Below are 14737 nucleotides of genomic sequence, written 5' to 3'. Positions count from 1 at the left end.
TGTAGACGGTGCTCTATCTGGGTCATGCCTCATCGAATCCTGAGTTGGAATATCCAGCTCAGCCTTAAGGAATCTGGAAATCGTGACCTCAGGGAAAGCCACCATTTAGAGCTACAGGTGATACACTTTCTAGTCCTGTTACCATTTACTTTTGCATGTTAAGTTGTGCTTATTAAAAAGAGGGTCCCTTGGTTTTTCCACTTTGTGCTTGTGACACCCTTTCTCAGATGGGGAGACTGAGATCAGAGGACAGGTGTCCGTCCAAGGTCTCAGAGCTAAGGACTAATATCTCAGGCTTTTGATACCTTAAGTCCAACTTCTTCCACCTCACCATGGTACATCTATGTATTATGTGCGCATGTATATACACACATACCCAGATCGAACATACAAATATAAGACAATTTACGTGTGAAAGTTATAATAAGTTGTAGAACAGCTATCCTGCTTTTGTACTTTTGTATTCTTACATTTCTATTTCTCCACCTTGGCTCCACTCTTCCTTTTAAAAAGAATCAACCAAGATGAGAACATTTATGACATCAGTGTCATTTTCAAAACAAAAATAAGTCCCCAAATAAGGACATATGAAAACTAGAAACAGCAGTGTACACTTATATTGGCTAATGCATTTGCAGCCTTGATTCCTAATGCATTATTGATTGCATGAGTAATTGCCAGCTTGGCGGGTTTGGCAATGTCTGCAATGGGAAAGACTCTGTATTTCCCACACTTTTCTTCTGCGTGTGTTCAAGATCAGTGGAGCCTGTAATATCTTATACATATCTGTTACATGGACCTGCATCTCTGCAGTGGCCGGCTCATCCAAAAAATTCTTGTTCACATCTGTCCGCTATGAGAGCCTATCTGTTACCCATCGCATATGTGATCAGAACGCCTCTTCCAAAGAGGATGTTGGGACAGGAAATATTACTGACATAACATAATAGCCCCTTCTCCTCCAACCTTCCAACCTTATATTCAATGGCTGTGGTAACATACTTGTATTTTTATTCTATGATTATCATAAACAGAGCTGAGAGGACCATGAATGCCTTTGTAATTTTTCTCTTTCAATTTCAATAGGAGAAATCCAGATCAGGTGAGGGTAGAGATGTGCTGATGTGCAGATGGCTGGCAGGAGGCAGTGGGGACGGGATGAGGGAAGAGAGGCAAGCTTCCAAGTTGTATAGACCTGGACCCTCGTCCCGTCTCTGTCCTCACTAGCTGTGTGTCCCTGGGCTTCTGTTCACTCCCTGTAACAATGAGAGAACAAAAGTCCTTACCTCACAGGACTGAGTGGATAAAAACAGGGGGAAAATTGCAGTATTGAGTTCACAGCTAGTGAGTTACATATTCACCCCAACTCAGTGTTTGTCCATTCTTTGCCATCGAAGTTATCAGTTACCCCCGCCTCCTTCAATTAAAATGATACCTTGCATATAACAGGTAACAAGTATTAATAAAATGAAGAAACATCCAGGAAACTGCCTAACAGTGCACAAGAGCTCGATAATTTTTAATTCCTTCCCGCTTTCTTTCCTTCCTGCAGGATCAGGGTGAGAATTCGTTTCTGACTTCTAGTACAATGTTCTTTCATCTCAAAAGTGTGTATGTGTGCGCACACGAGGGTGTGTGCGCAAGTGTGTGTGTGTGTGTTGACCGCCAAACTCCTCCCATCTTAATTGTACTGATTTTTTCCTCCATCCATTTGTTTTTCTCTCAAGTCCCCCTCTGTCCTCATGAGAAGAGAGAGAATCATGCCCAGTGACTCCATTTAGCTTAGTTGGCTTCGTGTGGCCTCACAGTCTTAAAGATCGTCTCCACACCATTACTTGACATCAAAAAGAAGTAGCATGTGAAAGTCACAGAAATACTTCCCATGTTCTGCATGTATTATTTTTAATTCCACTATGGAGCATTGACTCTTCCAAATCATCCTGTTATTATTTAGATGTTGAAGCCACAGTTTTTAATAATGAAGCCACGGAAGATACAGAGTTTAAGTATTCCCGTACTGAAGGCAATCATGAAGGCAATGGGGGAAATCTTAAGCGTCTCTGTCGGGACAGCAGAGCACTCAACAGACACTGTTGTAGGGTCCTCTGGGAGGTGTCATGGGAGCTCATACCAGGAGGAAGACTCAGAGGCCAATGTAAGCTGTTAGCTACAAGGAGTCCACAAGCAAAGGGACATGAGTCAAGGGGCATGACTAATCTGATTCCAGTCCAGATAGTTTTCAGCATCTGCTCCAAGGAAGATATGATGAGCCAGTAGCAGACACAGAGACAGTGATTCCCAGAATCAGCTTTCAGCTCACTTCCTAGGTCAGGCAGACATCACATGGAACAGTATCTGGCCTGGACTGTAGGGCCACGCAGGACCTGGGAGGTCTGAGTCCCAGCAAAGCCGGATATAGTCACATTGGAACAAGGGTATGAAAAACAAGACCCAGCCAGGTGGGGGCCCATACAGTGCGGATCTGCAAGTAGAGTAGAACCCAATAGTCGCACAAGCCTCCAGGATTTGGGGCCACAAGGAGATATCTAGCTCTTTCCACAGAATGAGTGGGGTGGACCCCCAGCATTCTCTTAGCTTGAACACTTCTCTGGCCCAGGCCTGGGTGGCTCATCATTCCTGATGGACTGCAGTGTCCCAGCCAAGGACCTTTCTGGCTGCAGAGGTTCCAGAGGTGAATAAATTACCCAGCATCCCATGCTGAGGACCTGCTGTGAAAGGTACTCTAGGAACAGTGAGGGAGCTGTGGAGAGTGGAGGGTCCTGTATAATGGAAGAGGGTAGGGTGTGTGTGCAGGCAGCTTCAGAGAATATTTAAAAGGGGTTCGAGATGAGAAGCTGTTTAGCAACTGAACAAGAAAGGCAGAAGAGTTTGTGTGAGCAACCCTTAAGAAGCCTAATCCAGCCCCCGTTGCCAAGAACCACAAATGATCTAGGAAAACAAAGGAGGTCAAGGTGGAATATACTGAAAATGAGACAAGGCAAGTGGGCAGGGGGTTGCATCACAGAGGGCTTCTTAACAGATTCCCCCATAATTCTGTCCCATCCCTTGTGTCGTGTTCATTTAAGGGTAGAGGGCCCATGGACAATGTTAGCTGCATTATAATGCCCGTCTTTATTATCCAGTAGAGATTTTTTTGTTACAGCCTCTCATTTAAAAACACTGTCATCTTTCCACTGTTTGCATAGTTTCTAGCCCTTAAATGCCTCTGGTTTGCCCAGGCACCAAAAATTCACTTATTGCTTTTGCTCTCATCTCTCTGGCTTTGAGAACCTTCTGTAACATGGACTTCTGGTCCTCGCTAGTGTCTGCACACTCTTGATATAAGCATCCGTGCAGTTTCCTCTCCCAGCCATGGTGTGGCCCCCTGCACTGGGGAAGGGCAAAGGTGGCCCCAGTACCTGAACCCACAAGAACAGGGGCTGGTATGTCTTTGAACTTTTTGACCTGTATTTATCTCTGAATTATTTATAGGTATTTTATGTAATCCAAGAAATATTTATGGAACTATTTATAGATACTCTATTTTTATGTATATAGTTCTAAATTTTTTTAAGTTTTTTCCCAAATCACAGTAAAGAGTCTTTTTTATTATCTGACATTAATTTTAATCAAATAAATTGTAGGAGTAATTCCATAGTTGTAGACTCTGAAAGCAAACTAATTATTAATAATAATTACAATGATTGTTCTCTGCGGAATTAAGTACTGTATTATGATTCCATTTCTTTTTCTACACAAATTTATTTTTACTCATTCTCCATATTATTTTCCTGGTTAAGGGGTCTTGATTGTAAACCCTTGGTTTATCCTGTTTTATCTTTGATACTATATGAAATTTGGCTAAGGAGTAAACAATGCCTCAATGGCCAAATGTTATCAAAACGATTCTGGCCAGCTATTTTGTAGATATGTGTAATCAATTTTATTTTTCAAAAAAAGGAGCCTGTCATCCAATGTCGTTGAGTAGCCATTTGCATTGAGAAAACCCCTTTTATATTTCTGCCAATATCTATATAGAGACTCCTTTATTCACAAGAGCTTCAACACTTGGTTCCTCTAGAGACAGCTCACTTATCCATAATGGTAAATCCTACCATGCTCATAAAATAGCCCAGTGCCGGACAGTTAGTCAGTGTTGATCCATTCCAAATTCCATTTGAGTATCATAACTAACATCCTTAACAATTTTCCACCATAACTCATAGAACTATCTTAGATTTATCCCAGAAGTTCAAATTCCAGGGAAGAACTGATGGTTATGTGATAAGCTGGCTCCATATTTTCCCTGTATCTCCATATACCACAGACCACATCAATCCAAGGGGCTGATATGACCCAGCTTCCAGCAGCTTCATTTTTATTTGCTTTTTGCCACAGTAGGACATGAGAATAGTTTAAATATGATACAGATGGTACTGAGAATACTTCAGTGGAAAACTTCTCATCCTATAACCATGACACTTCTGAAAGGCAGCTACTTTCATCCTCTTTAATTGTTTCTTCTGGCATTTATTTCAATATGTCTAAATGCTGCACTTACTATTTATTGATTAGTGAAACATTTATTGGCTTCTGGTTGTCACCCCTCTGGCACCCCCACTCGTTCCCCTCTGCCTTGCTCTCACCTTCCTACAAGAGTTACAGCACAATCTTTGCTGTTCCTCTGTTCTCATCATCACAACTAGTTCCGTCACAATTTTGTGTGAACTTGATAGTGTATACACTATTGTGACTATTGCTAATTTCTGATTCAAATATTGTGCTAGGATTACATTTCTTTCCTTACACAAGTTTTATATTTCCTCAATTAGAAATCACCTTTTTAATTCCCTTGACCTTTTATGCACCTATAATTATTTTTTTTTTCAAATGCTTTCATGTATCTGTCAGATGCCATATCTGTTACAGCATCAAAACCTGAAAAGCATCAATAAACTTCTAAGTTCCATTTTTCCCCCAGGGGTATGGCCTTACTTCATCTTGTAGCACCTGTCTAGGGCTACTGCAGAGCTGTCCCAGGGGCATATCATTTACCTTTCCTCTGTGTCAATTCCTCCGTTGTGCGCTGGATCCAACAATTTCTTCTTCCTCAATTTATTCCCTGATCTTTCTAAGGCACATTTTTCATTAATGTTCTGAGAAAGGGTGTATGGAAAGCAAATATTTTGAATCCCTGAATATGTGTTTATTCTGCCTACATAATCGTTGGTTATTTGCCTGGGTATACAATTCAAGGTTGGAAAGTCTTTTCTCTCAGAATTTTAAAATTCCGCAGTTTTTGAGGGTCCCTGATCTTCCCATTTCCAAGTTGTTATTGGGAAATCCAATCTCCCCCCTTTTCTGCTAAATTCCTTGCCATTCCTCCAGTTGCTTTCTATCTTCTGAATACATGTTGAACTCTCTTCTACACTTGCCACTCTTCCCAGTAACCTTGTTATTTGGGGTTTATACCACTTTTTATTATTGGCCTGACATTTTAGTGGGCTTTGGTATGAGTAAATGGGACTCTCATGTGGCCAATCCACCATGTTTATTCAAAGTCCAGTGACATCTTTATGTTTATGAGTATTTAAATCCATGCAATCCCCTTTGCATATATTTCAACACTACTACTGTTAGCAACTCTGGGAGGACTTAGAAGTATTGCCATTTAATGAGGAGACAGCTGAGGCTCCAGGAATGATAGTAGCTTTCTTAAGTTTAAAGGGCCAGCATGAGACAGATTCTAATTTAAAACCATGTTTTTCCCACTCTTACTGAAGCCTAAGGGTCACATTCAGTGATGCCTTTGTGATGGAGGTCACTAGTAATGGGTCAGACAATAGCTTTCCCATATCCTGCTACAGTAAGCTAACACCAGTGAGTGATGTGATTTATCCCTTTGAACTATTCTATGAGCCACAGAATACAAGCTTTCCTCTTCAGTCACTCCTGCTATTCCACAATAGAAATTGGAACACCTAAAACCAAATTATTGTTGGTGATCTGATTCATTCAAATAGTGGAGTGTATTAGAACAGACAAGGAAAACTGAAATTAGTGTTCGGGCCTGAAGGAGAATATACCTTAATATATAATAGTGCTATTTCAGAGTCCAGTACACAATGAAATAACTCTTCTTTGAAGCTTTTACTTATTCTCTCATAGGGCACAAATAGCATTCTCTAATTTGAAAACAAAAAAATAAATGATTGCTTTCAAAGTCCAGTGTTTGGAAGGCATTGCAGTAACCACTCTCAAAAAAGGAAAAGAGCCTTTCCAACTAGTATTTATGAACAAGCACACATACCCAGTAATTTATGGTTTGTTTATATGTCACTTTGCCTTTTTGTGGTTGTAAGAGCAGACACACTTTGTGTTAAATGATACCTTCTCAAAGGGAGTTTGCAGGTAATACCTCCTGAAGGTATTGTGGATCTTTGTCCAGACAAGAGTTTGCCTGTGGCTTTTCCCAGCTGAATATCTTGTACTCTCCTTTATTTTAATGTCTAATTATCCCCATTCATATCTTCATGTACCTTATCCCCAATAAATGGAGGAAGTTTTAGGGTCAAGCAGAAGAAAAGTGATACTAGGCAGGACCTCTTCTGACCTGGACCCTCAGGCTTCTCATCTGTGGAATAAAATCATCCCTATAGATGATCTTCAAGTCCTCTCTGACCTCTTGAATGCTGCTTCTACACCATCAATGAATCAACTCCACTTAATTATCTCAGTCGGTCACCCTTGCTTCAGTACATGTATGACTGTGAGAGAATTTGTTGATTAACGTATTTAACACATATTTATTGGACATCATACTCAGAGCTGGGTACCCAGTGGCCGATGAACAAACACAGCCCTTAGCCTCATTGGGTTCACAGTCCAGGAGGAAAGGCATACAAAAACAAACTCTTGAATGAGTAATTGCGATAAATGCTGTGAAAAACAACAACAGAGTGCTGTAAAAAAGAAGAAGAAGAAGAATAAAGATAATTTAGACAAGGAAAGGGGGAATGTGGCCAAGAAAGCTTCATGGGAGGAATGACAAGAGACCCAAAGGATGAGGATTGGCTAGCCAGGTGAGGAGTGATAGAGACAACATTCCGGGCATTTAGGGCAGTGTGTGTGAAAGACCCTGAAGAATTAAAGAGCTCGTGCCTTCAGGGAACTTGCAGAAGGCCATGTGGCTAGAGTATAGCGAACAAGGGGGTTAGCTTGAGATAGAGGCAGATATGGGCTCCACCAAATCATACAAAGCCTCCCCACCATGCTGCGCATTTTGTATAACACCAGAAAGGCAGGGAGAACCTACTGAAAGCTGTTTACACAAGAAAGGGAGGTGATTCAAGTCTTGTTTAAATGATTGTTCTGGTTACTGCGCACGCACTGGAGGAACACAAAAACAGAGAAACTAGTTCAACTAGGAATGAGTCTGGACAAGGGCCAATGGTGGTTTGGATGGCGGAGAAGAGGGTGGTTTTCACATACGATCTTGGGGTGTCCTCATTTTGCTTCTGTAGTCTGCTGCATATGCAGCAGGATACCTGTGGCCTCATGTCTCTGGGTATATGTACATATCAATGCCTATGAGATGTAGGGAGTCCCATTGCCTGTCCAGTGGTCTTCTTTGTCAGCATTCTTTATGTGGGTATAGCCACAGCCGTGTGTCCCACAGACTCCAGGGGACATAAGCCAAGCTTTTAAAATAACCCCCTTGAATCCTCTCTAAGTAGGACTGAGTAGAGAAGGTCCAACCCCTGTCACTGTGTGGGAGGAGCAGGATGAAAGGAGTAGGACCTCAACAGCTCCACAAAGAAACCCTCCCCAGCCCCCACCTTCTTCACTTTTCTAATGTGCTTGATGTGCTTAGCCATCTAAGAGCTATAAACTCCCATTTTGGCAGCCCATTTTTGGAGGCCTGTGAGGAGCCTATCAGCTCACTCACTCTGTCTCGCACCTCTTGTCTTGGACCAAGTGGAGACAGAAAATGTCCCACTCTGACATCCTTGCCTCGCCTCCCTCCAGCTGCTGTGTAGAACATGAATGCAGGTGGCCAGCATCCCTCCCATGTCCCTGAGGCCCCCCGGGCCCACCCTCTTGTCTGCCCCCCAGCACTGCTGCCCTGAGCCTCACTGAAGCAGCACAGGGTCACCAAGGAGCCTCTCCTCCTCTGCCTCCTTTCTTCCTACCCCATCAAGGCACCCTGTCCCAGGAGGCTGGGTGACTCTCTGCAGCAGTGCTCTCATGGCCACCCACCTCCTCTTCCTCTTCCACCAGGCAGGAGCTGCTGTCTGATCCAGCCCTCTGTCCCCACTTTAAGTATCCTCAGCCCTCTCTCACACAGACCATGCCATTCCCCCTTTATTGGCCATTTTCCCAAGAGTCCCAATAGCTCAGACTCTGTGACAGAAACTCAGATAAAAAATGGGCAAAATTTCAGCACTTGCACTCCTTGGCAAGACATACAGAAGAGCAGAAACGGGCAAAGAAAGTGGCATTTGCTAGCTTGAATTGAGTTGAACGGTGACATGGAGGAGGCTGAGATTTTCTGGAGTAATGAAGAGGAAAGGAGTAGGAAGAAACCAGAGCTGATACCTTAAGTGGTACCAGATGTAGGAGAAGGTCAAAGAATCTACCATAAGATCTTGTCTGTTTCGAAAACATCATGCTAAAGTCACAGAGAAGAAGAATGACCCGGGTTTAGGGAGTAACCACTCTTTTAGGGACTTCATGCTAGTCACCAGGTAAAGGCAGGTTGTATCCTAACCAAAGCTCACACATGTCTGACAGGAGCAAACGCTAAGCATGGGCTGCGCTGCAAGGCCTGTAAGATGAGCATCCACCACAAGTGCATGGATGGCCTAGCACCCCAGCGGTGCATGGGCAAGCTGGTAAGGGCTGGTGCCAGGAGTGAGCCCAGAACCCCCTGCCCATCCAAACTCCTTCCCCGTGGCACCCTGATAGCCAGACACTAGGAAAGCAGCCCCCAAATCCCTGGCCTACCAACAAGGTTTCCTTGTTGGCATAGTGATCAAGCAGAAGAGGAGCTTTATCAACCTGAGAGACAAATGCTCCCCATGTGAAAAGGACTCCATGTCCTTAACATGGTGACCAACTTGTCCCAGGTTGGAACTTTTTCAATTTTAGCACTGCAAGTCCCATATCCTGGGACTGTTCATGTTTTAAAGAGGAAAGTGTGGCATCCCAGGAACCTTCCCAGCCCATAAAAACAAGGGTGGCTGGTCACCTCAGTGCTAAATTGGCTGACGGCTCACTGGATGTCAAGAAGGGGAGAGATATTAACCACACCCCTAAAAATGGAGAGAATAATAAAAATCAACGCACCACTTTAAGAGATCATGGTGGCCAAGCCAAGGAAGGTCAGATGGCCCTGGCCCATTCTAGTTCTGGTCTTAGCATCTTGGGAGCGTGGGCTTCAGTACTGGTGCCACATGTGGATAAAAAGCAACCCAGAGCACTTTTGAGGGTATCGATACTAGGATGACCAGAGAACTATCAAAGGGACCAAGAATGTCTACCCTAGAGATACTTAGGCTGTGACAGCTGTCTTCAAAAAAATTTAAGACCTGTCATACAAAAGAGGAATTCTCTCCTGTCCTGTGGCTCCAGGGAAAAGACCTAGGATCAGTAGATACCAAGTCTTAACAAAGAGCTAATGTCACTGAAGACCTGCCTCCATGGCTAGTGGGAGCTCCTCCCACCACCACCACCACCCCCCCCCCCCCAGCAGTGGCAGTGTTCAAAAAAATGAAGATACCACTTGCCAGGAACATGGGCGAGGATTCTGAAATTCCAGTAGGGGCCGGGCCACAAAGTTCCCTTCCAACATTGGCATATAGTAACTCAAGGTTCTTAGAGAGTTCATCTCCTTACTCTGATTGGCAGTGTCCTCTTCTCTAAAACCCCTGCCGCACCTGTTCCCCCTCCTCCTCCTCCAATGATTTCCACAAGCCAAGGCAAAGACCATGAGTGAGAGATCAGAAAAACATAGCAGAGAGTCTAGAACACAAGGCAAATGACTCTGTGGGGAGCTTATCATATATCCAAGGTCCTTTTGGCCTCTCTCTGAGGTCTGCTTCCCCTTGCCCAGGCCTTTTATGAGTTTAATAAACCTCAATAGTAAACCGCAGTGAAATAATGCGTGCCAGTCCATTTGTATCCTGGGAGATAATGAGGAGCCTGAACACAAGGGAGGCTGCTATGGTCTGCACACGGAAGAGAGGCAGGAAAGGGAAGGGCAGGGCTGGGGCTTGCTTTCTGGGAGGAGCATAGCTTGCTTATTGCCACCTGTACCTCCCATCCCCCCCCCCCCCCCCAGGGATAAATTCTAGGATAAGCCAGCATCTTCAAGGGCAACAGAGCGGTGCCCCCTGGAGAAACCAGCTGGTATGATTTTCAGAGCTCTTGTGTGGTTTTCTCCATCTCCTCAGTGACATTAAGCCTTTCTCTTTCTCATTCTCTCTCCAGCCAAAAGGGTTTCGGCGTTACTACAGTTCCCCCTTGCTCATCCATGAACAGTTTGGATGCATTAAAGAAGTTATGCCCATCGGTGAGTTGGGACGCTGATGGGTTGAGCTGGGTTTTGAGCAGCAATGTCAGCATTAACAGCTGTTGCTGTCTCAGGACCGCAGATCTAGCAGGCTATGTTTGTGCGTCTGTCTGGTGGCTGATGGTATTATGATTGTTTGCTTTGCTGGAGAGGAAACATAAGGAGGAGCAAATTCTCCCCTCCCCGATGAAGCTTGAAAAACACTCATGTCCCAAAGGCTGCTGATATGCTATACCATCCCTCAGCATCATGGCAGAGTGGGAAGAGCATGGAGCCTAGCATCCCACAAACCCGGCTCAGACCCCAGCTCCCCCACTGACCCACTAACTGTGTGTCTGGACAAGTTACTCAAACTGTCAGACCCTATAAATGAAGAACAGCAAAAGCTGCTTTTCATAATTGCTGCAAAAAAATAAATGTAAATTATAGACCAATGCTTGGAACGAACTCTGTGAATATCAGTTTTTCTTTAATGAGGACAAAAAAAATGTCTTATATTTATAGATCTTTCTGGCTTGAAATTTTCTTTAACAATATCTTTCAGTTTACTTCTATTTTTCTCTCTCTCCCTGAGAATCTCCATCTCTTTTTGCCTTTGGAGGGGGCAAGCTTTAAACTAGAAAGCTTTTAAACAGAAATTCATGAGGCCTGGTAATGTCAAATTCTTTCAAAAAGACTTGCCTCTTACTGCAAACTTTTAGTCTCGCTCAAGGCTTTGTCCCTTGGTGAGCAGAACTTCACACTAGGGGAAATAAAGCTGGTATCGGGCAGAACCTTGACATTGGAGTCCTGAGGATGGATAACAAAAGAGGAAAACCAATAAATCAGGAAGCGTCTGGGAGCAGAGAGCTCTGGATGTAAGTGGTGGGTGCACGGGAAAGACCTGGCCAAAGGGCACATATTGTGGGGGGCCCACCTGCCGGGAAAGCTTGACCACGCACAGCTCCGTTTTCCCAGGGGTTAGTGAGTCTGTGGCACAGAACCTTCTTCTCAAGTGCCGCTGACCCAGGAGGTCTGATAAATTCTTGGCTGCCTTCCTGATGGTGAGTGGAGGAAACCTGTCACTCAGATGACCTTTCTCTTCTGTTGCAGCCTGTGGCAATAAGGTGGACCCTGTCTATGAGACCCTCCGCTTCGGCACTTCCCTGGCCCAGAGGACCAAGAAGGGCAGCTCCGGCAGTGGCTCTGATTCGCCTCATAGAACCTCTGTAATTATACTCCTCCTCCCTCAGTCCACCTGCAGTGCTCTGGGAAGGGCAAGCCTCAGGGGCTCCCCATAAATGCATCGTGAGGCCAGGTCTTTGGGAGTCAGGCAGCCTCTGAAGGGAAAGCCCAGGTGCCTTGGGCCACTAAAGGTTAACTTCCTGTTTGTTGCCAACACCCAGGGATCATTTTACTTTCATCCTCAAAGACCATGCTCTTGGCCTCATGATCCTCGACTCTCCATGTACTCCCCCTCCCTGCCCTCCCACCAATATTTGATTGCATGGCAGTCAACATAGAAAGGTTTCACCCAAACAGTGGCAGAGGCAGGGAAGTCCCAGCTGTGGCCAGTTTTCCAAATCTCCTTCCGGCTACATCCCAGTTCAAGAATACAGCTCTTTCTTACATTTTCTCAGTCTTTTCTCGCTAAGACAAGGTACTCCCAATTGGTTTCACACAAAAGCTGCCCTCCCCAGAGCACTGGACCTGTCTCCATGGGACACTCAGCCTCCCAGACACCTCTCCCACATTATATTTGGTCTAAAATGACTGCCCCGTGCATCTCTGTGACATGCTCTCATCATCCTATCTCTGGCTGTCCCAACCAGAATTTCTATAAATACCCCACAATGCCACACAACTCTGCCACTCATGCTGAAGGCCAACATCTCTCCTGCAGAGACAAGGACCTTCCAGTTGATGTTGCCAATTAGGATGGCTTGCACCCAGTTACTGGTTCCATTGTTGCAGCCCCTATTAAAATAAGGATTTCAGGGCAAGGCACAGATGAGCCACCAGGTGGTCTGCCCAGCTGGGTCCTGTCAACATCAAGTGATTAGGGTGAATGGAGAAGGGGGATGCGTACCGGTCAGAGGGGTTGTCAGGGGCTGAGTAGAAGCAGCTCCTTCAATGGGTGCAGGTCAATCCACAGGATAACTGAGATGTTATGTGGGTGGATGTGTAGGTCATGTGGGTGAGTAGGTAGGTTTGAAGGTCTTCAGATTGATGCCACATGGTCATCCTAGATGCCACCTTTTTTTTTTTTTTTTTAGATTTTATTTATTTATTTGAGAGAGAGAGAGCATGAGCGGGGGGGAGGGAGAAGCAGACTCCCTGCTGAGCAGAGAGCCCGACGTGGGGCTTGATCCCAGGACCCTAAGATCATGACCTGAGCTGAAGGCAGACAGATGCTTAACCAACTGAGCCACCCAGACGCCCCTAGATGCCACCTTTAAACTCACTGAAAGCCCTGTTCTTCGTGCATCCCACTAACTTCTAAGAAGGAAGAACCAAAACATATTGTACTCTTTTTCCTTGCTGACCCTAAAATTGATGTCAATTAGTTCTCTCTTTTACTCAGCAAACATGAATTAAGTGCCTTGAGTTCACCAGTACTGTAGAGGACACAGAGGAAGGGGAGGACATGACTCCTTACTCTCAGAATTCACAACTTATTTCAGAAGACCAAAGCAGTAGAGCACAAAGCAGATGATGACAGCATTATTTGGCACTTTTTAAGAAATACACTTTTATCTGTCTTGTGCTATTTGTATTAAGAATTGGAACATAACATACATGTTAAGTGTATTATAATAGCTATGGCATAGGAACACAGCAGGATTTCAGAGTAAAGAAGGAAAATGTTTCAGTAGACATTGCCCTCAAAGCAGTGCAGGTATAAGTTGTGACATTTTAAGGTACCTGATCCTGATGATCTCCCTAGGGAGGCCATACATCAAGTTGGCAGTCCCAATGATAATGTTGGTTCTGGCGACATGGGTTGGATGATAACAAGAATATAAGGAAAGTTTCTAGCACAGAGCCTGGCACTCAATAAATGGAAGTTGCTGATATTTAATTTTCATTAAGCATTTAGCCCTTGGCTGGGTTTGAGTTATGACAAAGTGAAACAAGGGTGTAATCCATTAGAAAGGTAAATATGTTCTCTGAGGACATTTCCCAGGCCATTCATGGGGCTCATTCTTGGGCTCTGTAAGAGGTTGGACTCACTCCAGGTTCCACCCTGCTGTCCTGCTCAGCCTGTCTTCTCTCATGTGTCCTCCAGTCACTCCTTAAGTCAAGGATGTTCCCAGGGCTCTGCTTTGCCTTGGCCTTCCTGTGCCACCAGTTCTTCATGGTTGTCTCATTCACATTCCTCTGGTCCTACCGCCACGTCCAAGCTGATGACTCCTTAGATACTTCTAGTCCTAACCTCCAGACGGGTCCTACAGATATCTCTAAATTGGCATGTCCAAGCTCAAATGATGCGCCACTGGTGATCAGGTCCTCTAACTCAGAACCCAGAAATGTATATCAAAAGTGCCCTTCGTCTCTGTCCCCAGTGCTGGAGATTTGAATCTCATCATCTCACCCAGATTATTTCAAAGAAATAGCTGTGTTCCCCTCTTCCTTTTGAGTCTACTCTTATCAATACCTCCAGATTTATCATCTTTTAAAGAAAGACCTTGTGCAGTTTTCCAAATCGAAACACTGTATTGACTTGCTTATGCCCGAACGACGATGCGTAAACTCCAGCATGGCATGTGAGGCCTGTCACTGCCCTGAAGACCCACCTTCCCTTGAATATGCCAGGCTCTTTGACTTATTCGTACCTTAGGACATGCTGTTCCCCCAGCTGAAGTTCTTTAAGAACAGCTTGGTTTTGACACAAACCATGAAGAGTTCTCAGACTCCCCCAAGCACAATGAGTTGCTCCTCCCACAGGCCTTCAAAAAATTCCTTTCTTATAAGATAGAGACGATTGCAATGTAATTTTCTGCTTTTGCCTCTCTTTCCTAAACTAGATACTGAGTGACTGTACAGCAGGGCCGTGTTCCCTATTCGTCTCATTATACCGGGCCCTGGCACCTAGTGGGTGCTCAAGAAATGCTTGAAGAGTGAGGAAAAAGTAACGGGGATTCTTAAAGACTGACTTCAGAACCCTCAAACTCAACCTGACCT

The 14737-nt window shown here is 44.6% G+C and overlaps 1 protein-coding gene across 1 annotated transcript in view; it reads left to right on the top strand.

The window, feature by feature from the left end:
- The window catches only part of STAC (SH3 and cysteine rich domain), a 150607-nt gene that overhangs the window by 86065 nt on the left and 49805 nt on the right, over window positions 1–14737 (top strand). Inside the window, exons 3-5 of the mRNA XM_032409236.1 lie at window positions 8794–8894; window positions 10492–10573; window positions 11666–11781. Of these exons, the coding sequence (XP_032265127.1) occupies window positions 8794–8894; window positions 10492–10573; window positions 11666–11781 (299 nt within the window). The remainder of the gene's footprint in view (window positions 1–8793; window positions 8895–10491; window positions 10574–11665; window positions 11782–14737) is intronic.

The sequence above is a fragment of the Phoca vitulina genome, unplaced genomic scaffold (genome assembly GCF_004348235.1).
Source record: "Phoca vitulina isolate PV1807 unplaced genomic scaffold, GSC_HSeal_1.0 scaffold10, whole genome shotgun sequence".
NCBI classification, from domain to species: domain Eukaryota; kingdom Metazoa; phylum Chordata; class Mammalia; order Carnivora; family Phocidae; genus Phoca; species Phoca vitulina.
The sequence above is the reverse complement of the archived record's forward strand: the minus strand, read 5'-3'. Positions and strand labels throughout refer to the sequence as shown.